Here is a 25511-nt window from a genome sequence, read left to right on the forward strand (position 1 = left end):
CTTTTGTTTAGAAGAAGGAAGGAACTGATTAGTAAAGTCCAGAGGAAAATGGGAGGGGAAAATGACTCCTTCTGGTGCTTGACTCATCTCAGCCAGGATAGTAATTTCATGTAACAGAGAGAGGCTAAGAGGGGACATGTGTTGGAGGAGGTACTTGCAAGCATGGAGCCAGAGGAGCTGGAAGAACAAGGGGGTGATAATTTAGCTGTGGATCCCCAGGGAAAGGAGCAGAGGTGCAACTTTAAGCCTACCAGTCTGTGGGTAAGACCTGTATACCTCATGTTCCTGGAGTTTGACATCTGTGTTGTTTGTTTGTTTTGTTTTTCCCCACATTGTTTCCATTAAAGAAGATGTTAAGTACTTGGTCCTGAGAGCTGGAGCACTGCAATTCCCTTCTGTTGTTGCTGAACTTAAGCCCTGGTGTTTGAACAGGTAGGACTGACACCTGAATGTGTTTGGTATCTCCACCAGCATTTCAGCAGGTTTTCTGGGGCAGATGTCCAAGTCGTTAGAGACATGTCATGTACAGAACAAACAAGAGGTGAATTTGGAGCATCGCATCATGTTATTCAAGTATTGGGTTTGGACCCCCCTTCCACATACATACTTTGTCTGATCAATCCCAAATCCTTGGGAAAGTAGAGGAGGGATCATCCCTGTTTTAAAATCTGAGATCTTGGGTAAAAATATAGGCAGAGGAGAGTGTTGTTGGGAAGGAAGGGGTAAAGATCATTTCTTGGAAACACTTTCACAGCCCAAGAGTTCAGAGAGGAATGCCCACAAAGGTGCATTACCCAGTGGCTTCCGCATGCTCTGTGCCATCAGAGAGGCCATAGGTTACACCCCGAATCAATAGCACCTATGTGCCTTTGTAGCCACAGGCCTTAGTTCCAGGCATCAGCCTATTGCCTGGCACAGGCTGAGGCCTTTTGGGCACTGCAGTGCTTATGTTTGCTGCTGTGTTTGCTCTCCTGACCCCAGGGCATTCTGGGAAATGCTTGCTTCTAAACGTCACCAGTGAATAGTTCAACACCACTGTAGGATGGTTATTGTTTGGCCATGTTGCCAGCCAAGGCCACAGGCATCTTTCCACTTATTCAAGATGAGCTCAAGTAAATGAGACTGAATGCAGCTGACCACTGCTCTGGCCTCTCAGGAGATACTTGCAGGAATTCAGGAGGGCTCAAATTTTATCTCAGATTTCTCTCTCTTATATAAACAAAATAGGGGCAAATGTGTTGTGAGATAAAACCTGATTTGATAAAATGGATGTCAGAAAAGTCAGAAAGAATTATAGGCAATGTTTGCCCTCGCTTGTGCCCTTCAATTAGATCACCCTGTGCCCTCCTTTGTATAGTACGTGGCTTGCGTTTATATCTGGCTGGGCTGTGATTGTTGTTGCTCAAATACCAGGTTGGTTTTGTGAAAGACAGTGGTATGTTTGGTGTTCCTGCACTCTGAGTCCCTCTGTTCCTCCATGAGCAGATGCTGTTGCTTCTCCCTCTGGTTGGAAGGGGCTTGCAAGCCCATCAGCTTGCAACTGCTTGGCCACAGCAGGAGCCAAAAGGCTTTTCCAGTAACCACTTCATTCTGCCTGGTCCTCACATTTTGCAAAGGTTTGGAAAAGTGCTTCATAAAGTGGAATCGGCAATTTAATAACAAATTAAACATTTTTGTGAACCTTCCAATGCTGATTATGGTTTTCCCTAGCCTGGCTAAACCCAAGAGCAGCCTCTCTTTGTGGTGTGGCTGCTGCCAAGGCATGAGGCCACATGTGGAAATTAAATATATAATTTTCAAACATCAGCATAGGTCAAGGTTTGGTTTAAGAATGGGCCAAAGGCACTGCCTGATTTAATTACTGCTTTTTTTAACCCTGCGATGAGATGCAGCACTGTGAAGCAATTGTGGATCATATCACTTCCTTGGGCTCTGGAGAAAGGTATACTCCTCGGTGGTGGGGAAGATTAACACTTATCTGCGGGGGGTGCATGGTGCTGTGAACTGCACTGTGCATTTACAGCACGTCAAACGCTCTCAGAGTAAGCTGTTCTGTACAAAGGTTTTCCCTGCGGGCACAAAGGAAGACTTAGATCCGTGGATATGTCACACCTGCTTTTCTAACATAGCTGTTATTTCCGAGCATGAAAGATCTGAAAACTAAAAGAAATGCAGCAGAGAGGTATAGGGCCTTGCACATGCTATTTATTTTCCTTGCACCTGAAGGCATCAGTTCAAAGGGTCTGAAGACCCTTGTCTCTCCTTTAGCAGGTCTGAGTGAATGTTCAGGCAGAAGACAACTCAGGTTAGACACCAGAGTAAAGCCATTTTACCCTTGCAACTTTCTTTTCAGTCCTTTGGTGCATCGTATCTGACACTGGGATTGAGCAATCATGTCTCTATAACCCAGGAAATTCCAAGACTGAAAGTTCTTAGACCAAGATGTTAACTTTGCTGCCTTGCATATCTCGTACACTTCATTGTGCAGGTCAAACAGCGAGTGATATGCTATGCTGACAAGGAAAACAAGAATAGGGAATGCTGCACATGCACAATTTGGCAGAGATAATGTAGAAACTTTTGGTATTTGCTGATACTTGAAGAGTTTAGTTTTCAGCTTTAACAGTCAGTATTGCTGCTTTTCCTCTACCACACAGATTGTAAATAAATGCCAAGTTTTGAAGAGCAGCTCCAGAAAAGAAAGCGCAGTTCCTGACAAGTTACATTTCTGTGTAACACTTAGGAAATGCCAAATACTTAAAAATATTTGAGGAACTTACTTAAAAATGCTGGAGGAATCAGCTAGCCATCCCTTGTCAGTTAACCTCCCCAGGAGCTGTAATTCAGGCCACTTTAGTAGCATAGCTGTCAGGAGACTGAGGTGAACGTGGTCTGCTCCTGCCTTTTGTTTTCAGACTAACATTTCTTGCTCTGACACTTTCTGACCCAACATGGCTTTAGTGACCATTCAGCTTCCTATGGTCCTGCATCCAGATTCTTTTTCTACCCATATGTTACTGCTGGAATCAGGTAAAATTAAGGCATTTTTACCCTCACAGCATTATTTGAGAAGACAAGTATTCTTACAGCTCTGGCTGTGATGCTGATGTTCTCAGCAGCAGAGCACTGCATGCAAAATAGCAGCTGTTATATATTCAAGGGTGAAATTTCAATCATAGTATGCTATATAATCTCTCGATAAATATTTATGCTTGTGAAGGTCAAGTGACTTGGAGTACTATAAACTCCAGCCTTTTGGACAGGCCATGGCAATTTAAGCCTTCTTGCAGTGACTTACCAATGACCTCTCTCTCAGTCTAGAGGCAGAGTGAGGTGCTGGAAGTAAAAATTCAGCAGATCCTGAGGTCTCTGCTGAGCAGTAACATAGTGCATGAAGCACATTAGGTGTTACTTGAACCCAGCTACTCATCCTGGAACTGCTTCTCATCTCTAACTTGAAATGAGAATTCATGCTTGAATTTCCTTCAAACTTCTCCCAGTGCAACTTCATTCGCAAACCCTGCATGACGCTGTCTCAACGTCGGTGTAAGAGAGTGACAGCCTCTTGAAGATGACAGACATCATATTACAAGCTGGGTTTTTGGTGTTTTGTTCATATGGTAGATGAGAAGCATGTAGCTATCCTTTCCTAACGTGCAGGCACATCCTCAAGGTTCTGCTGTGGTTAACTTGCATCAGAAGTACAAGGGGAAAAAACAAGCCAGACTACTACTAAGCCAGACTACTACTAAGCCAGACTACTACTAAGCAGTTGTGCAAGTTAGGTCCTATTAAGATATGTAGTTCAGGGCCTTTTATCACTCATAAAGCAAAAAACCCACCCCAAAACAGGCAAACCTGAACTCGGCAGCGTTGGCATTCACTCCAACCATTTAACCTGAGTGTTTTCAAAAAGCTGTATAATCCCTCCTTTGCTTCCTAAGATATGTTCCAGAGGGATGGATAGAGCCTTACTCCTTTTTTCTCCTTCTTATTAGTGCCATTACTTCCTACCTAAAACCAGAGAAGAGAACGCCACTCATTACAGATGATGGATTCATTGATACTCCTACCTGTTGATAGTGCATCAGGAATGACCCCATCTTACTAGACAGAAGAGCAAGCTACAGTTATGTGTCTTGTTTTAATCCAAGCTGGAAGGTAGTATTTCACTTGCTGCTATTTAGACTTCTGTCTTCTGCTGAGAAAACAGAATGCACCCTTGGCCTTTCAGAAGCCATCCTAAATCAGGGCTCTGTTGATTTAGTTCTACTTGCCCAAAGAAAACATATTGCCAAAACCACATCTTGAAGTAAAACAGCCTGATTTATTCTCTGCCGTTCCACCATGGTTGGTAGCTGTTGTCAATACTTGCTATTATCTTTGGAGCAAGAACATTATCAGCAGGTTTATGACTTACTAATGCCATGTTGAGGATTGTTTATTTTATCTGGCAGTTGATACCTAAAAGAATGGGTTTAGGACAGCGATATACATTTCAGTCTGAGGAACTCATTAATAATACTTTAATCCACAGGAGTCTTAGGTTTTATTTTACTTTACTCAGCACTGGGAAATTCTTTCTCTTGACTTGTCCTCTCTGAACTTGCCGAGCACGAGTTCCAAAGCCCAGAGACTGCATTGATTCTGTTAAGTACTTCTGGTCAGGAGAGATGCACAGCATCACCAACAGCTTAGCATCACCCCCTAAAAGAAGAAAACAGACAAAACACAATTACCTCATTATTTTCAGTAAGTTATACATTGGTAATGTACTGATCTACAGAACAGCAAGCATAGGCTTCCTGCTGTTGCTTTTATGAAGCAGAAGACTGCCCATGAGAAGGGCTGTTGACAACAGACAGCTCCTTCAAGTGACCCAAACACAGTGTTAAGGAATGTGTATGTGACTACACTCTGTCGTAATAAAGATTGAAGCTTAACTTGCAAACTGTACCTGACATGAAACATTAGTGAAATGCAATTGTTACCCTTTATATGATCCTATTAGAGATGTTGTGTTTTTTTACAAGTGCATTCCTAAACTGAACCTTGGGAACAGCAAGGCTTAGCCAAATTCAGGAGCAGTTCAGAACTCTCACTGTACTCACACTGCTCCAAAACCAGAGTCTTTGAACAGAGGCCCACATACAAGGGATGAGTACAGGATCATCCTCTAGTTTTATATAACAAAGGAAGGGACATATTGGGAAATCTATATTGTTAAGCAAAAGACAGGAAAAATTCATCCCTCACCTACAGAGTCCTGCAGGAGATGTGTGAGTTTGCTGTTTCGATATGGTACATGAGATCGCTGTTCTGCTATTGCTCCAAGAACGTCTGCTAGGGCAGACAAGCTGCGATTAATGAAAGAGGTCTCTCTCAGTGCTGCACCCGTCACTCCAGACATACCTACAACAGTGTAGATAAAGGCAAGGGCAAGATAAAGCAAAGCTGCTTCAACTGTAATATGTGAAAAATTCTGTTGCTGTATCATCTCCTTCTGATGCAGCATTTTTAAATACAAGTTCTGAACCATGACTTCCAGTCCACCCATGCCAAAAGCAAGACACAGTGTTTTTTCACTCTGGACTGCTAGTACATTGTTCAGTGCTTCTGCTCTTTTGAAGGAAGGTTAAAGAAGGTTCAGTGCTGGCAGATGGTCTGCATGAAGTGTCTCATGTTAAAGTTGCTCTCTTCAGCTGTACAATTCATCTTGTCTCCACATGTATTAGGAAGAGGGAACTGAGAAAGTAGGAACACCATAAGATAGACAAGACAATGCTGCTTTTGAAAACATGAGTCCACAGTGTCCCCCAGAGAGGAGCCTGCTGTGGTCCACCACTATTTATAGCAGTTAAGTAACTGTCCCATTTGTATTCCTTAGGAAAAATAGGAGTGACAGTGATGGCATAAGCTCCAGAGACAAAACTGTACAGCAGCCATAAGTGTGAGGGGTTTATGTTCACCAGAGTCTGCAAGGTGCTGTTTTGTGGTACGATTTGCTGTAAGGAACTGATAAAGGAAAATGATGCCCTTCTGCCATCCACCCAGCATGATGCTATGTAGCTGTGCTACCCTTGAACAACTGGAAAGGTTTGGTCTACACATCACATTGCGCCGATTTAATTGAGCTGCAAGCTCAATTCTTTGATTGGTCTCAGTGAGTGTGCAGTTAAGACTTCCTCCTATCTTTACCTCTTCCATTTCAGGAATACAGCACTTTTCAAACAAGAGAGGTGTTCAAGAGGCAAATGTGAAAAGGTTCAGTAATAGCAAAACCCCCAGCAGTCTGGACAGTGAAGGCTGGAGAAATGTGACTGTGGAAGGGGATGGGGCTGGAGGGGTAAAGTCTCTTGGCAGAGAGGCACAGAGCAAAACAGTTTGGAAGACCCTGTCATGGTCTGTATCTCAGACTAACTTTACTGGGGTCATTGTGTGTAGCCATCCCCAGACTGCAAGTAAAGGTGGACTCCTGAGACAATGGGTATCACCCTAAGGCAGAAAACTGCAAATAAGTGATGGGGTACATGTTTACATATCTACATTTGGTTAGATAAACTTCCACAAAAAAAAAAAAAAAAAAGCATTTGGCTGAGTTTTCAAACTGAAACCTGGTTTGCTAAAAAGGGACCACTTATCTTGTAAATGCTGTACATGATCCGGGATGGCTGTAGAGCTAGGAAGGCAGGGTGCTGAAGTGTGTGAGAAGCCTCCTGTACCATTGCTCTCTTAGACCTGTTCACATTTTAGCACAATTATGAATTACCAGCTGCCCTCACTTCCCAGAGTAAGTCAACCAGTGTAGCTAGTGGCAGAGGTTAGTCTGCTGCATGTGCTGGGCCACATCGAACACCAATGTGAGCACAGCTCTTCAGGCTACACTGGAGGACCTGGCCCACTGAGCCCCAGACCAGGCAAATGTTTGTCCTGGTTGAGAGAGCAAACACACACCCTGTTGCTCAATTACGTGTTTACCAGTTTCCAGCACTCAGAGCAAATGAGAAAAAGGATGAATTATATTAGGTTTCTCTAGAACAAAAGTTTAGCAGCGAGCAACAGCAAGAATTCTTGGCAGTAAAGTAAAAGACTCTTTCATAATACTGGTTCAGTTTTCAAAACATTATTTCTGGAATGGTACGTTTGGCTGCATGGCTTTTCTTGGTAAAAAAACTCATCCTTTAGGAAATAATCAAGTTTTTGAAATTATTGTGTGCATACAGGGGGCAGGAGGAGGAAAATGCTTTGAAGAAACAATGAAAATACTATCTTTTCAACATCAACTTCCTCCAAGACTATAATAAGGCAGAAAACCCCACACATGGTGATACCAATTATTACAGATATGTGTAATATTTAAGTAATTTATGCACTTTAAATATTTCTGTGCAAAGATATGCTAATTCTCAGAGTAGAAAAACAGGCTTAATAAAACCAGTCTGAACAAATAATATACCTATGATATGGGTAACCGCCCCAGGCTTATTTCAAGCTTCTGCAGTCAGATTTTCAATTAAAATGTACCAGTGTAAAGCTAGAACAATCCGCCCCCAGAACTCTGTTTATGCCATGATGTGTGGGTTTAAACCGCTCCATGTGTGAAAGCAGGGTAGCATGTATGCATACATAAAGAGGTAAAGGCTACTCTGTAACCTGGATCTGGGAGGATCCAAGCCCATACAGATGTGTTTGCTTACCGACACACTCACTACCAGCCAGGTCCACCAGTTGCAATCTAGTTTTGACTTGCTTCGTTTTCTCAGTTGCTTCAAGCTGTGCTGGTGAAGAGGCTCTGGAAGAAGAGGTGGATTTACTTTCTTTCATTTTTTGTGGAAAGGTGCAGGAAACCTCTTTGTGTAGTCTCTGACTCGTTTGTTCATCTTCCCATGAAGTACCTGGTTACCGGAAAAAACAGTTTCTCATTGACAATGGAAATTGAGGAAAAATGGGGCATCAACAGAGGAAGTACAATACATGTTGTTTCAAACTATTCTGACAGAAGCAAAATACAAATCAGAATCAATGGCATAGGCTGGCTGAATCACTTTTTTATTTAAGGTTTTGCTCATCAAACCGATTGTACCACTTGGTAACAAGACTTGGTATAGGTTGTGGTTTATCCAGTTATCCACATTGTTCATACTTCTGTTCACTCAAAGTGAATATTGGGTGTTTGGCAGCAGTAAGCTTTGAAGTCTGGTTTTAGATCTTTGAAATATCATCACCTGCTGGTGCTCTGGGAAAAAAAAAAAAATCCTCACTGGGCATCTGCAGTTTTGCCCTTTGCTGCTTTTCCCTCTAGACTTTTTTCAGCTCTCATATCCCACTGCTGCATCCCACATGATGAGCTAATATCCTCAGTAACATAACTCCCAGCTGTTTAGGTTGGTTACTCCTGGTAGTTCTGTAGTTGCACTAGACTGCTTCATATCCTTCCTTTTCCTGACCAGCAGCATCTGTCTTTCGCTCTCTGCTGGGAGGGAAGAGGAAGACAAGATTCTCTGGGAAAGCCACTTTCACATTAGCTTAGTGGGAGTATATGCAAAAGCACTTTCCCAAAGCAGTTTTTCTTTTTTCTCCCCCTCAGTGTTTCGGTTTTGATCCATCTCTCTGACAGACATGAAAAAATAAAAGGCACATACTCTGCTACAGGTAGTAGAAACAATAGACTTGGAGACTTAAAGAGCCTAGTTGCAATAGTACAGAGTTTCCAGCTGCAAAACTTGAGTAAGGAGCAGACTAAATTGCACTGTAGAGCTCTCAACCTCTCAAGCTAGGCTATTGCTAAAACCCAAGCTAGCTGCTTGCAGTGTAGACAGCTGTGTTAGTGTACACAGAATAAATGGCTTTAGGCCATACAGTGTAAAAATAAGTGTTTTCACTCCTCTTCAGTTTGAGATGAGGAAATTAAGAAACTGCTCTCCTCAAACTGGTAATGCTGAAACAAAATTCTAAAAGACTTTAATCAAACCTGAAAAAGTGCTGGCTTGTCAGCCCTGGCTTTAGGTGCAGAATTCATCACAGTAGTCACCTTAAGTCTCCGTTGCTGAGATACTTGACAATTGCACCTAGCTTTTAAATCAGGATTTTCTCCTTTTAAACAAGACAGAATGTGTTGTCACACTGCTATAGTGAGGTCCCATTTGCCGTGCTGCTTTACCCACCATATTGCACATCTTCATCCACATGCTATGAGCTGGAAGCCTTAGTCTGCATTCAGCATAAATCAGACATTTCTGTGAAGCTTTGCTACCAGAAAATATGGCATAGAAGAGTGATTGCAATGAGAAGTGGCAAAGGGAAGTCTTGACTAGACAAGATGACTGGTGCCCTACTGGTGCAAACACTGTTTTGAAAAGTACCACCTGTCTGATTGACACAAATCTGGAACTGGCAGCTAACACCTGGAACACTGGAGCTGCAACTTGTGAAGTAACTGTGTCTTTTGGCAAGGCCCATGGATAAGTGAGGGCACTATTTGTTCTGTTTTTCTAATATTGTTGGTTTAATTTCTGATAGCAATCTAAGGGAAAAAATGTTAAGTATTTACCACTTTCTAAACCCATACTGTTGTTGTAGAGCATGAAGGAGATGGACCACAGCACTGAAAGCACAGAGCCTAATTACAACATGAGCAAAAGAAAACAAAGTTAACCCCCCACAGCCAAAGTTACTCCTAAAGCAATAAACCGCTAAGTCTTGGTGTGGTAATGAAAAGTAGAAGTACAGGTTTTGCCATAGTAAATAAAACAACTGTGCTGTCTGTTCCTACAATGGCCTTTTATTAACAGTTCAAGAAACTCAATTTAATGGATGTTTTTGCAAGGCAGCCAGTAAAAAAATAATTTTTTCTCAACCAAAAGCATATGATGATCCCTAAAATGCATGGTTACCTTACAACAAACTTACTATGAACTATACTATAAAACTTCAAGAACTTCTTTACATATGTAAAGATACGTAAAGAAAAATGAAAAGTTTTTATGAAAGTAAAAGTTTCAGTAGCATTCAAACATCAAGCTGGTCTGTTATTTAAGAAGGTAAGTAGCAGTTAAAAAATGAAAAAGAACTGAGGGAATGGATTAAACATTGGAAAAAGGAAAAAAACCAATATGAGAATCTCTCAGGCCACAGACTGTTTTTCAAAAACCAGCTGGCTCTAGATGTATTTCAGTAACGTCCTACTTACCAAAGCTATCTCCAGAGACAACTGTGGTTATGGTCAGTGTAACTACCAGATGAGAACGAGAGGAATGAGCATGCACCAGTGTTGGGTGCCTGACTCTCAGCTGCAGGCCTTTGTTGACTAGGTGCAAAAATTCAGATGCACTTTCAACAGTCCTAGGAAGTAAAAAAAGCAGAAGAGTTAACTGACTCCAGTAAAAATCACACAAGAAAGCGGACAACTTAGACATGAATCTGAGCATTTCCACTTCCCCACTCTGTGCAGCTCGAAACTGAGTATAGTGTAAGGAGCTAGAAAACTATTACTATATTACTGACTTTTTCAGATGGGATATAGTCAAGATGAAAATTCAAGACAAAAGCTGTGATGTAGTACTGAAAGTGAAGAAGTAGCCTTCCAGCCTTGTATAGGTACTGTAGCTCAGCTCTAGAAGTGACTGAAATTCCTATACCTCTACACTTTGGAAGAGAAGGCATAGGGTTAGACACTCCTAGAATCTGGTCTTACAGAAGTGGAGTTGGCCAGTTTATGCTAATGTAGCTCCTGTTCTGTGTGAGGTACAGAATTAGGGGGAAAATGGTATCTCTGAGCCTTTGGAAATCATATTTTGCCTTTAAGTCCAGAATTCTTGGTAAAAAGGTTAGTAACACTGTTCAATGAGCAGGGACTCCAGCACAGTGTCAGAATACAGAGACATAAGTTTCTACAGACCATATTATCTCATACTGTCTGTCTGCTTTTCCAGAGATATGCAAATATAACCAATCGAAGGGCAAAAACCTAACACAGAAAATGAAATAAACTGATTTGGTAAGGAAGAAAACCACTATGATTCCCCCAGGTTTGTAGTGTTTAAAACAAATGAGGTAAGACTGCTTACCCTTTCCTGTCAGTGCACTGTCTTCTTCAAAGACCACACAAGTTACATCACCTAAACATTAGTTTCTAGATAGGGGTATAAATTACTATGCCTGCATATCACAGCCTGGTTACTGAATGCCCTGTAACACCAGCACCATTAATAACTCTCCTGACAGGCTGCAGGCTTGGTTCCACATCACTGCAGTCAGCAAAAGCAGTCGTGATATAAGGTGAGGGCTCCGTGACTTAGATTTGGCTGATTTCAATGGAAGTCACATTGGGCACAGACTTATTTTATGCTAAGAGCAGCCATACCTGAAGACAAAAGAGCTGTATCCAAGTAAAACAATTTCTTTTGAAAACAAAGCAAGGGCATCTGAAGAACAGAATACCACTTAGCCACACCATCCTTATACACAAGTAAGAAGAGAAGCAGCCACCTAAAAGTAGTTCCTTGTGTAACCAGGCCTGCAGGAACTAAATGATCATTGCAGACTTTGCCTGTCAATCCACATGCTGGCCTCCCCTGTAGTATCTCTTACCTCTGTACAGCCACTGGTAATGTCTCCCTGGTTATTTGACCTGCCACCAGGAGGGAAGCAGTGGCTTTAATTCCTACTGGCAGACAAGACAGACAAGACTCCTAACACTGGGGTGATCTCACAGTTGCCTTAAGTCCAAGGAGGCAAATCCTACCTTCCTGAGTTTTGAACTGTATTTTCCAGTAGCTGTCAGCCAGGACTGGAAAGTTTGAGAGGTAAGCAGCCTTTGCTAGGATGTAGTAACAGGCTGTTGGCTTCTGCAGGCTGCTGCTGTGCATTGGCAAGGGGTCAGTGCTACAAGCCACTGTCCTTTAACTAGTGTCTGCAGAAGAATATAGGCCTTGGACTAAGCTGTCAGTGCTGGTCTCCTACAGGGAAACTGCAGTTGACTTTGGAGAGAAACAGCATCCGCAGCCCAGTGCTGCAAGCCTGGCGCAACAACCTCTCAGCAGGACTGACAGTAATGATTTTTTAGTATAATCTCTACAACTTTATCATGCTGTATGTACTGCACGTTCCAGGACCAGATCCTACAAAGAGAAGCCCTGTTGTGGTTAGGTTAAAAATTTGATGCTGAATGTTCTCCAAAGTCAACCAAGCCATAAAAGAAGAAAGAGACTGAGGTTTTTGTGATTCAGTAACATGTACATGCTAGCAGAAGAGACTACTGACATTATTGGATATATGGAGAAGCCAATGAAACCTAGCAGGCCAATATATTCTAGATGAAATATTATCACAAATGAAGATGTGTTTTTATTCAAAGCACCAGCTGTTTACTTTAGATTTTGGGCAGCTGGGTGGCCTCATTCAATGATTCCCTTACTTTGTTTGGGTTTGCTTTTTCTTATTAACCTTTCTGTGTAATTATTACTATAACCTGTTTATGAATTGGACTTTTTTTGCTGCTTGCATTGTAATTGAGATACAAATCCATATTCTTTCTTATATTTGCATTAGAATTCAGTATTTATCAATTGATTAAGTGGGGTTTAAGAGGTGCTTAGTTCAAGGCTCCAGGTTCCTTTACCATAAATTAAAAATTACAGAAATAAAGCAAGCAGCCATTTTGTTAACTAGAAGGACAAATGAAACTGTATTGTAGCTTCTAGTTCTTCTCTCTGTGGCACAAGCTGCATCTTGCCCTTCCCCAAAGCCTAGGAAAAGAGATGGGTCACCCACTAACTACACAAAGATCTCTTGGGAAGGCAAGTAGGCACTTTTCAGGAATGAAACCAGCTGAAATACTATACTGAAAAATTACTTGGAGGTTCTGATGAAGCAGGAAAAGTTTAACTCCCATCATACCCACACTATACGTACCTATCTTAATTTTCTAAGTCATATGGTTCCTTTTTCTCCAGTCAAAAGAAAAAGATTAGCTCCTTCAAGAAAGATCTGGCACACAAAAGTTAAGCTCTGCTCCCAACTTCTTACGAAGTTTTTCATTCCCTTGACAGCAGAGCCTTTACCAGACACTAAAAGTTGGAGTAGAGTCACAGTTGGCAAAATCCAAGAACAGAGACTGAGAAACCTACAAGTCAGCATAATACAGACAGGGCAAAAGGATTCATCACTTCGAGCTCCAGTCATTTTTAATTCATTCCATGCTCTTATAGAGCATGCAGAGTGCAATCAAGGATGCAGAATTTCTCTGGAAATCATATTTAACCTCAAGACTGAAGAGCAGACATACCCTAGGTACAAATGTTAATTCACCCTAGAATATTGCAGTGATTATTATTTCATAGAAAGAAAGGACAGTTACATAGCCCCCATGGTGAAGAAAGGCACTTTACCATTTCTCTGGGCTCCCACTTTTCTATGAGCAGTTCAAGGGCTAGAAAATAGAACTCAATGAATGAGTATAACTAGATAGAATGAAAGTATGTTTGTGCAATCCTCCAGTACTTGTATTTTTATCAAGGCTTGCTGGCAATAGCATAAACCCACATGAGCAAACAACTATGAGTCTGCTTATGTGACTAAGTCCCACAAGACAAAAATACTGCCTTCAGTTATTTCCACTGAGGGTGTATTTTATTTTAATGGGTGTGGGGGGGAAGGAGGGATGCTTTTCATATCTGACTTCTAATTCCTTCTGGAAAAGTACAGATTAGACCATGATAAACAATTATTATAAGAAGTGAAGAAAACCATTGTGTTTTCCTCAGAAATATAAAAAAACATAATACCGTGCTAAACATTTCAATAGGGCAAGATGTTTCCTTTCACAAACATGATTTGGCTTAGGAGCAGAATATAATATTTTTAAGTTTCTAGACCTCTCTGTAGTACACAAGAGAAATGTCCCCTTCTGGAATCTGTTCAGATGCTGGGTACTCACATGGAGATGTCCAGTAGCTTAACTCTACTGGGTAGCATCACACCTCTGGTGGCACTAGTACTGCTTGTCATAATTTTTATTTGCCAACATTGATTAATACTGCATAAATAATACAGCCATTACTAAAATCTGAAACATAGTCACTCTTGTTAGTTGAACTGTTATGAATGTGATTTTTACAGTCTGATCAGCCAAGTGTTTTATGTATACAAGAAAGTAGTATACATTTGGTTTGTATTCTACACATATGTAAAACCAGGAATTATTCCCATGTGAACTAGGACAAGACTTTATAATGATTAATAAGTACAAGAAAGCATTAAAGTAAGTATAACTGTAGTCTTAAATACCTTAGCACTCCCTATACCATCAAGATGTGTGAATAAGAATCCAGTTGACCATGAACTGATGTGGGGAAGGTATATATCTTAACACTGAATGGGTAGAAGTTTAGCTATTTCTTAGCTTTTAGTTTGAAGAACCTGGATTTTCAAGAACTATGAGTTCAAATGCCTCCAGTTATTTAAATAGAACACTAAGCATGTAAGATGGGTATTTATATTAAAAAATCCCTTCAAATCTTATTCTTTCTAAGGTATTTTTTTTTTTAACCCCAATGCATGTAGGGAAAGCTAACACTCTACAGCTGCTTAAAAATCTACAACTACATACATTACTGTTATAAGGTGTAAATTTTATAATCTGGTAAGACTGAAGAGAAAGTGGTTTGTAACAGGTTACCCCTTTTTCTACAGCTGATGAGAGGCCGTAGATCTATCAACAACAAAACACACAGCTATCTTCAGGTATTCTGAGTGGAAGATACTTAATACAGGATTATAACCCAAATTAACTGTACTATTGCTTCTGAAAGTATTTTGACAGTTGCAGCCCACTGCAGTCTAATAGCCTGAGCTAATGGAAACAGTGAGAGCTTGCCATACGTTATTTTGCATATGGCAAGGACTCATTGTTTAGAAGTGATAACTGGTGCCTGTAATGCAGTTTTGTGACAGCTATACATTGCACTGACACCAGATCATGGTCAGATGATAAGGATCAAATCATGTACTTACTCATGCGTAAGCAATGGAACATCGCTCTTTCCTTCTCTGGTTGTGACAACATCGCGTTTGACGCCAAATACTTTTCCACAACTATCTCTGGCCAGAAGATCAAAAATTTCATTATTATACACTTCTACAACAGAAACCTCAACCCAGTAACTTCCTGGTGGCTTTTCTGAAATAAGCCTGGAGAATAAAAATAGGGTGGAAAAAAAGGAGAAAAAAAAAGCTAAACAATGTTGAAGTCAAGCCCTAGTCTGTAAATAAGGAACTATTTGTTAACAGTAATCTAATTACAGTCTGATAAAATTGTTTATTAAATATCTGCAGCCATGGCTTTGCCTCATCCATACACTAAGATTAAGCTGAAGAATCAGAATATACAGTTAAATTACACGTGAAGCAGTAAATAAAACTTCATTTTCCAAACAGCTGTTCCAGCTTCAACTGGTTTTCGCTACCAGCCGCCCTCCTTCCTTAAGACTTTTTTATACCATTTCTTTGCTAGACATCGCATTCAGAGCTCAAGGTATGATAAACAGAGTGCAAGCAATGAACAGGTAGAGATGGTAAACTGCACAGCTAGATCTGTAAGAGATTGTCAGTCCACAGCCTCAGAAAAATCATTAATTAAGGAGAGTATTTACAGTTAGATATAGCTATTCTGATACAAAATTTGATCGTTGATTTAGCTTATACTCTTCTCCAAAAGAAAAAGCTTAGCTGGAAAAGCTCTAATGGCTCTTTTATTATAACAGAGCAGTGTATCAATTCAAATCATGCATTAGCTTAAACTAAAAAATCCAAGAATTCTCAAAGTAAGAACAGATTGTGGTTAAAACCTCTACTATCATTTTTCCTGGGGACCAGGTTCTAATCTGGATACTTTGAATCTATTCCCATCATCAGTCTTCACTAAACATGTAGGAACTTTATCCTTTGGACTCCAACAACTATGGTTGAAGTATTTTCAAAAGTTAATTAGGAGTCTGAAGGACAGACAGGCAGATAACACACAGCAAGACTGCGTAATCTTATTTATTTTCCTAGAAAATCAGACTAAGCAGGAGAGAGACTAGAAATCTGTATCACAAATCAAATATTGAATGGCAGAGAAACTATAAACATTAATCACTATGAAGCTGGAATCTGTTATGATAAATACGTTACAAACATCATTTCATCCTTTCTGTAAAGTTTAAGATGACTGCCACTGCCACTTGGTTGTTACCTGAACACTTCTTGGGTAGCTCGAGGAATAATTCCAAGTTCTGATTCGTCTTCTATGGCAAGCACGAGGTTTTCCTCTGACTGCGGTCCCAACATTGTGTATGTCTTCCCGCTTCCGGTTTGCCCATAAGCCATGATGCACACATTGTACCTGAAAGTTAAAAGGGCCTTAATTTTCTTTACCATTACCAAATGCGTTTGCTAGGTGGCAAGTCAAACCCCAGACAATTTGGGAATGTTAAAATTCTTAGCCCTACGTTTTCCACAGCAGAGTCTCAGATATACCTGATTCTTAGAAAAATAATTTAATAATTGAGTGATAGGAGCAGCTCAAGCTAGGTGCCTCTGGGGAGGGATCCAGAACAAAGAAATTCCTGGGGTTTTATACCCTTACATTCTATGCACCCAACCATCACACACTGTTCACGCATCTCTTGGTGCAATGGTGAATTCTGGTCTGCTAACTAAACTTAATTCACAACAGGGAACAAAAACTGAAACAATAAATACAGCGCCCCTGCAGATTTCTTTCTGGAGATCTTAAAGTCTGACGGAAATTAAAGTACTGCTCACAACACTGCCTAAACAGATTTTATTTTTTAAGCAGAATTGAATGGATGCTTTTAAGCAGAGTTTAAGGGATGCTTAGCTTGGAATGACTGATGAGGTTAGACCTCCTGTCTGCCCAACTTCCAGTTCATGCACTACTGAGCTGCTTGTTAATCAGCTCCTGAACCACTGCAGTTTACAGTACAGCATTTTAAAGTAAACCATTGCTGGGTTTGATTTGTCTTACAGTGCTACACTACAAACCACAGCACTAATAACTTAACAGCTGGGAACAGCTTAACAGCTGGGAACTCTTCAGCTTTCATAGCCTTTTTCAGGCAGGCTCATCAGTCACAGCCACTTGGAAGAGATAAGACTGCCCTAATAGTAAGAGTCATACATTTTAAACCAAATGCATTAGTTCAGTATAGGCATGCACACAAAGAATACTCTGCAATAAAGGTGTTAGCAACTGTTCTGATACAGACTTGTAGAAGGTGAAAATGTGCATTGTCATTGCAGAGGTACAGGCACCTATGAAACACAATTCATCATTTTCTGAAGTAGACATGTAAAGTGCATCTCATGAACAGGACTCTGGAAACGCCCATTTCTCTGCACTGAAAATAATAAAGTCCCTAGCTATGAGCTCTGATGTGGATATCTGTGCTGCAGGGATCTGAATTTAGATGTAAGAGTCCTATCCAGAAAGTGCAGTTTATCCAGCCGCAGTACTATGTGTTGAGGACCAGTACCGTACTGTATGGCTGAAGGTTGGTCCCTACACAGCTGCATCTGCCCTGCAGCACCTGCCAGCACTTTGGTATTGACCACAGAACTGTGCCAGTAAACACTCCTGGAAGACACGCAGTTATGCTGACAGGACTGCTCCTTCCCTGGACTATCTTGTTTGCTCAGAGGCACACCGTGAGCAGAATCTCAAGGAGTGCTTTGCAGTATGCTGAAATTTCTGTTCTGCTGGAGGTTTCAAGAATGGGCTTGCTCCTGTTCTGCCAGGGAGTAAAATTTCACTGCTTAAGCTACCTCCTCTGTGGGCAGACCTGAACAGCTGCTTTTGGTTATCCGATGCTTTTCCTCATATCAAAAATGTTGTTTCAAGCACATGCCAGCATATTTCAATGAACACCCCTCATATAATTATTTCAAATTTATGGTTTCAAGTCATGAAATACTTAAATGGCCACTGCAGAGAAAAATATTTGCAGTGATTTTTTGCATATTGAACATGCCTAGAAGCAGTTCTTTTTGGAGAAGTATTTAGCAAGCTTTCTCTTGCTAGAAAGAAATGTGGGCTGATAAGCAACACAGCAAATATCTGGGTACCCCTTCTGGGGATGCGAAATCAAAGTTGCAGCCAGTGAACCTACAGTAAGGTCCTCTCACAGGATGCAGAGTATAAAATAAATAGAAGTCTAGTCATAGATTTGGTGAAGTAAAGGAGATTAACTGAAAATAAACAGCACGCAGCAAAATGAAATGGGGTAGACATTAGAGCTGTAAACCTGAAATGAGTGATTTCTCTAAGAACTCACTGCTGACATAACTCTGCTTCCATATATGTTAGTGGAAGAGCTCCCACTAAGTTTGGTAGTTTTCAACTAGGCTTAAAATGAGCCATTTTCACAATTCTACCTTAACACACACTGCCTGGCCAGCCCATAGCTTTTTGAGATTTCTAGCCCTGCTTCAAAATTAAAGAGAACTTTGGAACCAAAAAGAGAGCCAGAAGTTTGCAAGTAGTAGCTTTCCCTAAGAAAACCAGAATGGAAGCCTTTTTAGAAGTCCTTCAAACTTTCATACAGTCCAGATATTCAAGTTTTCCTTAATTGCAAGTTGTTAGAAAGTAAGCATCATGGACAAAATAGCTCTGACAAGATACAGATGATCAGATTAGAAGCTAAGTAGACAGGTGCTTGTAACATTGAAGACAGAGATGCAAATCAAGTATCAACCACTGATAACTTCTCCGATAAAGCCAAAACAGTAAGCCCAAATGACCTAAAACTATCCAAAGCGGTATCATATCTAAGTAGGCACAGGAGAGAATGAATTGTTGAGAGATTCAACAAGATGACAAACAGCAGACTAGTTTATATTTAACTAGTTTACTTGGTGTTCCAGTTCCAACGAAAGGGTTAGAAATACAGCAATCTGAAAATTTCAGACTATGATTCCTCTATGTGCCCTGATAGTTCTCCTACACTCTGCTTCTTTAGTTATATTCTTGAGCAGAAAAGTTCTTATTGTAAAGGTAGAATACCAATAGAATCATAGCATCATAGAATGCTTTTGGGTCTTAAGGGACCTTTAAGATCATCTAATTCCAACCCCCGGCCCTGCGCAGGGACACCTTCCATTAGACCAGGTTGCCCAAAGCCCATCCAACCTGGCCTTGAACACCGCCAGGGATGGAGCATTCACAACTGCCTTCGGCAACCCATTCCAGTGCCTCACCACCCTCACAGTAAAGAATTTCTTCTTTATATCTAACCTAAATCTCCTCTGTTTAAGTTTGAATCCATTGCCCCTTGTTCCATCACTACAGCCCCTGAGGAAGAGTCTCTCTCTGGCATCCTCATAGGCCCCCTTCAGATACTGGAAGGCTGCTATGATATAAAATAGTTTCATAGTATTTCTGTCCTAAAAAGAGTATGGGTGTTCAGTATAGCAAAGTTATCACTAGGAGAGAACACTATTAAAGGAAATCAAAGGCAGAGAATTGTATTCTTTTTTAGAATAAATTAAAAGTTTGACTCCTCAATGCTGTAAAGAAATGTTATCTTCCTCCCTTTCTGGCCCTGTATAACTAACTGTAAACTTTGAAGCTTGCTGTACTTTGTCCATTTTGCATATGAAACAATCTTTCTTCCTGTATATTTATACTGAAAAGCGAAACAATTCATTAGGAAAGAAAAATAAAGAAAAGGAGTGGAACACACCTTTCTACTTAAGCTAAAAGTTGTTACAGACCACTTTCGAGCCCAGACTAAAACAATCAGGAGCAGCAAAGAGGTTCAAGGTTCAGACTAAGTATGTCTGTTTCCCATTTACAATGGCAAAGCTGCTGAGAAACAGGGCTTGTATGCACAACCTTGCCTTCCCTGAAAATCTGCTTCTGTTTAAATGACGCTTCTGGAAGAACAAGACAGGTCTTTTGTTTTCAGTAGCAGAACATTTCCTAACTGAACATAAACCCCTAGCTTTTAGGGCAGGATTCTCCCAATGTGGGAATTAGAAAGTGGGAAGTATGGCAGATCAAGTACAGATCAGGTATGTCTGAAGATACAGAAATGACATATTAAGCTAAAGAAAACTTGTGGTTATTGCAAAAAAAAAAGCAGAGAGAGAAAACAGTGGTTATAAGGATTTCTTCGGGCTCCTCCAACCTAGATCCCTAGGTTGCTCAGCTCTGGAAACTGTGCTTACTCATCCTTGGTAAATGATAATAATGTCATATAGGATCTTTAGACCAGGTAGCCATTGTGGGCCTCACTGTGGCATGTGTAAAGGGATGGCTGGGCTTTCCCAATATTCACAATATCCTGATTTTCCTCTTCAAAGCTGCTTTTAAGAAAAGAAAACTTGGACACCTCAGTGTGCAGGCTGCCAGGAACAAGGATTGCTACTGTTCAGTTATGCCACTGTGGGCAGAAAGTGACTGTCTTTCCTTCTACAGGGACGGAAAGGTCCACGACAACTCTACAACCACCATCTATAGCTGAGTGGAACTGGAGCAGGGATGAGAAAGGAGCAGAAGTTAAGTTTTGCATAAATCTCAGTGCAAGACTCAAAGATCCAATAGATCCAATAGGCACATGAATTGCACAATTCAAATATGCACAGTTCAGATACGCACAATTCAAAGATTCAATATGCACATCAAGACTGTTTTGGAAGAGTAGCTTAAGTTGGCTCTAGTATAAATGAAAAATCACACTTATGAACTTCGCTGGCTAGAAATAATTACATATATTTGTTAGTGCTTCTTACTAATCAGTTTTGTATTCAAACCAGAATTCTGTTTTAAATCCAGTGCCTGAAGAAACATTAGAACTATGACTGAGGACAGTTCAATCAGTTCAACTAGGAACTGATTCCTGGTTCATCCTCATATAGCCTGTGCTGTACACAACAACAGAACAGATGCTTCACTTCACCAGTTAGGAGACCAGGAAAAAAAAACAAAACACACTTTTGAATTTCCAAATTTGTCTGCTCTGTTAAATTTTGTAAACAGTGTTTTCACTCTCTGTATGCGGAAACAACATTTACTTGGTGTTGAGTAGAAAGAAGACAGGAAAATGGAACTGCAAAGCTACAAAACTTAACAGGATGGCCACTGTTAACTAAATGTTGGGTTGTGGGTTTTTTTAATTGATGTATTTAAGTAGATTATTCTGCTTTAGCTGTCTTACTTCCACCTTTTAACTTACCCATCCAGGAGAGATGTTAGCAAAGGGGCCACATCCGCAAATACTGCGTCTTGAGACTCCAAAGCACTGTAAACTCTGAAGAGCAAAGTGCAATGATTAACTGAAGAAAAAAATATAACTATGTTGTCACAACACAAGAACATAAACTAGGGGAAATGTAGGCAAGTGACATAAAACTTGTGACCTGCTAACGTTTTAACACTGGCACAGGTTGCCCAGAGAAGCTGTGGCTGCCCCATTCCCGGCAGTGCTCAAGGCCAGGTTGGACATAGGGGCTTTGAGCAACCTGGTCTAGTGGAAGGTGTCCCTGCCTGTCGCAGGGGGTTGGAATTGGATGATCTTTAAGGTCCTTTCCAACCCAGACCAGTCTGGGATTCTATGATTCTGTGACAGGGAACTAAAAATTAGAACTCCAAGGTTCTTGCCCATTTTTGGGGAGCGGCTGTTGTGTGTGCTGGAGGGAACGACCTACAGGTGTACACTTATCCTAATCCTTCTGCCTGCCTCTCTGGCAGACGGACTTGACTTTTTTCAGGCTGTACCGGATCCCTGTTACTTTCCCCCACCTACCAAACTGAAATATCCCTGCCTCCTGTGTCTCCTCTGCATCCCTAAGAAAGGGAGCGGTCACACTGTGCTTCCCTTTAGATGTGGATAAGGCTTTGGGGTACAAAGGCTGCAGACTTGTGATATGACTTGTCTAACAACAGTCAGTGGCACAGCGGAAATCAGAATGCTCCTGAGAATCTTGCTTAAGAATGCACTGTCTTTGTGGACAGCATCAGCCTAAGGTACATCCATCCCCATCCCAACTGAACTATCTCCTCTGAAATAAACCCTTCTCACTGGAGACAAGACTTTCTTCTACATTGTGATGTGGATTCAAACTAATTTTTAAAGAGAATGAAAGACAATGAAATTGAATGTTCTTCTACCTTTTAGAAAACAAGGACAGTACAATCCTTGGGCCAGAACAACATCTGTATGTTTTTCAAATCCAAGGAAAAAACCCAAACTAACACAGGACCCTTCAAACAAATATTTCCTCTGATCCTTTCAAGTTTGTACAACATAAAATCAAGACCTGAAAATAGGAAATCATCAAAGGGAGGATAATTCTGATCATAAAACATGGACTTCTAACTCCTTTGTTTCTTCTCTAGCACACCAAAAATATATCGTCCCCAAGATTACAGCTGCAGCAAGCACTGTTTATGCAAGATGAACAGAAAATAAAGCACGAATGTCATTAGCCACATTTAAGTATTTGAGGTATGAATGTTTATCTTCAGAAAAAGCTTCCTTTTCTGATAACTTTCTATTGTGATTTTTGTTTTGTTTAGCTCTGTTTTACAATGAGTGATATGTGTTCTTTATGGCTTATAGCAAAATGAGTAACTAGAAACAGGAATTTTGGGCAGCAGCAAACATTACAAAGCATAGTAGTCACTTCCCTGTGTATATAGTATACTAGTACACTTAGCAGTGTATCCCACAGCTTGTGTATTATACTACAAGTGTAACTGAATGAAGACATATTGTGCTCTTTAGCATTTGCTCAAGCTCTATATTTGACCATGGTTTGGCCAGTACAGTCTACAGCTTGCACAAATGTAGGTTTTGCATTCCTGTTCTCCATTAAAAAAGACTTTACAGATGGATCACTGATAAACAGATACAGAATTGGAGCCAACCCACTTAATTCAGCATTTTGTTCTTGACAATAGCCAGGGGAAGGAGCAAGAAACACTGTGGTGGCTGGAAACACAGTAATTCATCTCTGTGCCTCATCCTAATCCTTAAAATGTGTAAACTGGCCTCAAAACTGTAATATGAGTTGAATCACTGTTTCAAAGAAAATATTATTAGAATTAGCATTCAATTTCTTTTTACATCTTGCTGAATTTTTGGCCTGGAGTAACATCCTGTGGCAATGTGTTCCACAGACTAATTATAAGTTGCATGAAAATGTACTCTTTTTAATCAGGGAAGAAGCACTTGTCTGGCTTGATGGACAAATACTGCTTGTCTTGCCATTCCACTGATGTGCTGTCATACTACACTGAGAAACCAACAAATATGCAGAGATGTGGCACAGTTTGTACTAGGAGGACATAGTCACTGAATAGCAATCCCCTGTCCTTGTTCTGCATGAATAGACACATATGCTTCAGTAAACTTTGCACATCAAATCTGCAAGGTCCATATAAGAGAGCAAAAGCATTTCCAAAGACAATTTCTCTGCTTCATTTATCATCTACAATTCATAAAATACTCATTAGCACTGAGCCCTCTATCTTAACCAACTAAGTCTCTAACTCTGTATGTGTTGAAATGATGATATTTTTTGTAACTTATCAAAACATCTCAGAGCTACTGCATTAAAAACCCCTACAACTTAGTTATTTTAGGGATGAGAACATTCATACTGTCTTGCTACCAACTCTTACCAGAGGGTAGAATCAACCAGTCTCAGTAGTCTGCACTGTGAAGAACTACAGCAGTAGCTAACTATGCCAGGTTCAGCTTCTAGCAGCTGTACAGAGGAAAGACACAGGGCTCCATGTTACAGTAACTACTCCAAATATTTGCTCAACTTCCTAAAGGAGTTTTATTGCCACTACTTAGGTGCTGTGATTCATATGCTACCGGTACCCAAATGAGGTAGTTTAAAATTGTCTTCAACTAGTTTATGCTAAGCTGTAATCACAGCACTAGCTGAGGCATGGACACCCACTTAATTAATCTGAGACCATGGAAGATGCAGCAAATCCAGAGAATCTCCTTCTATAAGCCCATGTATTTTTACCAGAATGATGACAGATTTGTGCCTGTGTAGTGATTAATGTTAATTTTGCCTTGAAATTTTGAGCATCTTTTTTATTTTGCTAACTGATTTGCCAATAAAACTATAAAAGCATAACATGCTGAAAGCTGGAATTTTCTTCGTGAGCTGAAATCAAATATTTTGACATTTATTAGTTCCATAAACGTTACTAAAAAAATAAACATTTTTGAGTTCATAAGAACCATATGCTCTTCTGTTTATAGAAAAGAGCTGTGCTAGGACACTAGAAAAACATTCCCCAAGAACTGCATTCTTTGGGGGATTTACATTTTTTTAACCCTTTTCCTGATTATCAGGATCTACACCACATGTCCAGAGTCACAGCATCTCTGGAGTCCTGTGTCAATACTATTAGTGGTGTTGCTCTATGGAGTTGAATCCCAGCACTATTCTGCATTTCCTTCAACTGGAATGGCTGTATTAGGTATAGCTTGAGAGTGAAAGAAATTACTTTGAGTAGCTTAGCATACATGCGACGAGGCCATGTACCTTGACAGATCTCGTATGCCTGGTATCAAAGGAGTCCTATAACCTAAGGGGTCAGTAAAGATTCCCCAAGACTTGTATTATCTCAGGAATTTTCAGGTTTTGGTTGCCTATAAAACAGCAGTCTCCAGTCTTCATAAGTAGAAAAAGGCAACATCTTAGAAGGATTCTTCAAGGAAAGGGTGAATGACTGGCAACATTTAACAAACCTACAGCAGTTCAGGCTGAGCTAGCTCAGAACTTAAGTTTAAACCAGGACAGATAATTCATGCTGGATAAATCTGACTTTAAATCAAGCTTTGTCTCTGAGCAAGGAAGCATGAAATTGTCCTCATGTGTTCTGTTTCCGGAGGGTTTTGAGGCGTGGTTCAGGGTAGAGAGCCTACTGTATGAGGCATTGTGATATATAGATGCAAAGTTTGCACTAGAAAAAGGCATAGGGCAAATTTCTCCATTTCTTCATTTACAGAAATCTCATTTGTATTAATTTAATCCTTCATTCCTATTTTCAGAAGTTCAGATCAGCTCCATTCTGAGGCATTTTTCAGCCTGATTCCCTGAAGTTTGCTGTCTTGCAGACTGACTCTCTGGTGTCCCATAAGGCACAAACACCAACGAAAACCCTTACCACAGCCAGTGCATTCAAAATCTCTCTTGTTTATTTGGATTATTGAGCATCTAATAAGGTAAGTGGTCACACCACAGCCTTTCCCTTGGAGAGCACTGATTTACATGCTACTACTCTACCCTGCTGTCCATGTTCAGGCTATTTTAACTCTAACTTAAAAGGAGCATGGCTCATCATCAAGTCTTACAAGTCCTTAGTCCAGTTTCTTGCTCAGTCATGCTGTAAGTCTAATGCTGAAGTCATGCAATCCACCTCAATTCATAGAATCAGAATAGTCTGGGTTGAAAGGGACCTTTAAAGTTCATCTAGTCCA

The 25511-nt window shown here is 40.5% G+C and overlaps 1 protein-coding gene across 11 annotated transcripts in view; it reads right to left on the reverse strand.

Moving 5' to 3' along the window:
• Positions 1-4307: 4307 nt before the first annotated feature.
• KIF25 (kinesin family member 25) overlaps positions 4308-25511 on the reverse strand; it is a 39531-nt gene continuing 18327 nt past the window's right edge. For 10 of the 11 annotated variants that reach the window (XM_065680386.1, XM_065680394.1, XM_065680388.1 and 7 more), the window contains 7 exons: positions 21237-21311; positions 16235-16384; positions 15013-15189; positions 10190-10341; positions 7698-7895; positions 5257-5412; positions 4308-4707 (listed from right to left, as the gene is read on the reverse strand). In XM_065680386.1, coding sequence (XP_065536458.1) covers positions 4550-4707; positions 5257-5412; positions 7698-7895; positions 10190-10341; positions 15013-15189; positions 16235-16384; positions 21237-21311 — 1066 coding nt within the window. In that variant the 3' untranslated portion in view covers positions 4308-4549. The other variant, XM_065680397.1, reaches the window with a different exon arrangement.

This window comes from Lathamus discolor, chromosome 5 (genome assembly GCF_037157495.1).
Source record: "Lathamus discolor isolate bLatDis1 chromosome 5, bLatDis1.hap1, whole genome shotgun sequence".
Classification (NCBI taxonomy): Eukaryota; Metazoa; Chordata; class Aves; order Psittaciformes; family Psittacidae; genus Lathamus; species Lathamus discolor.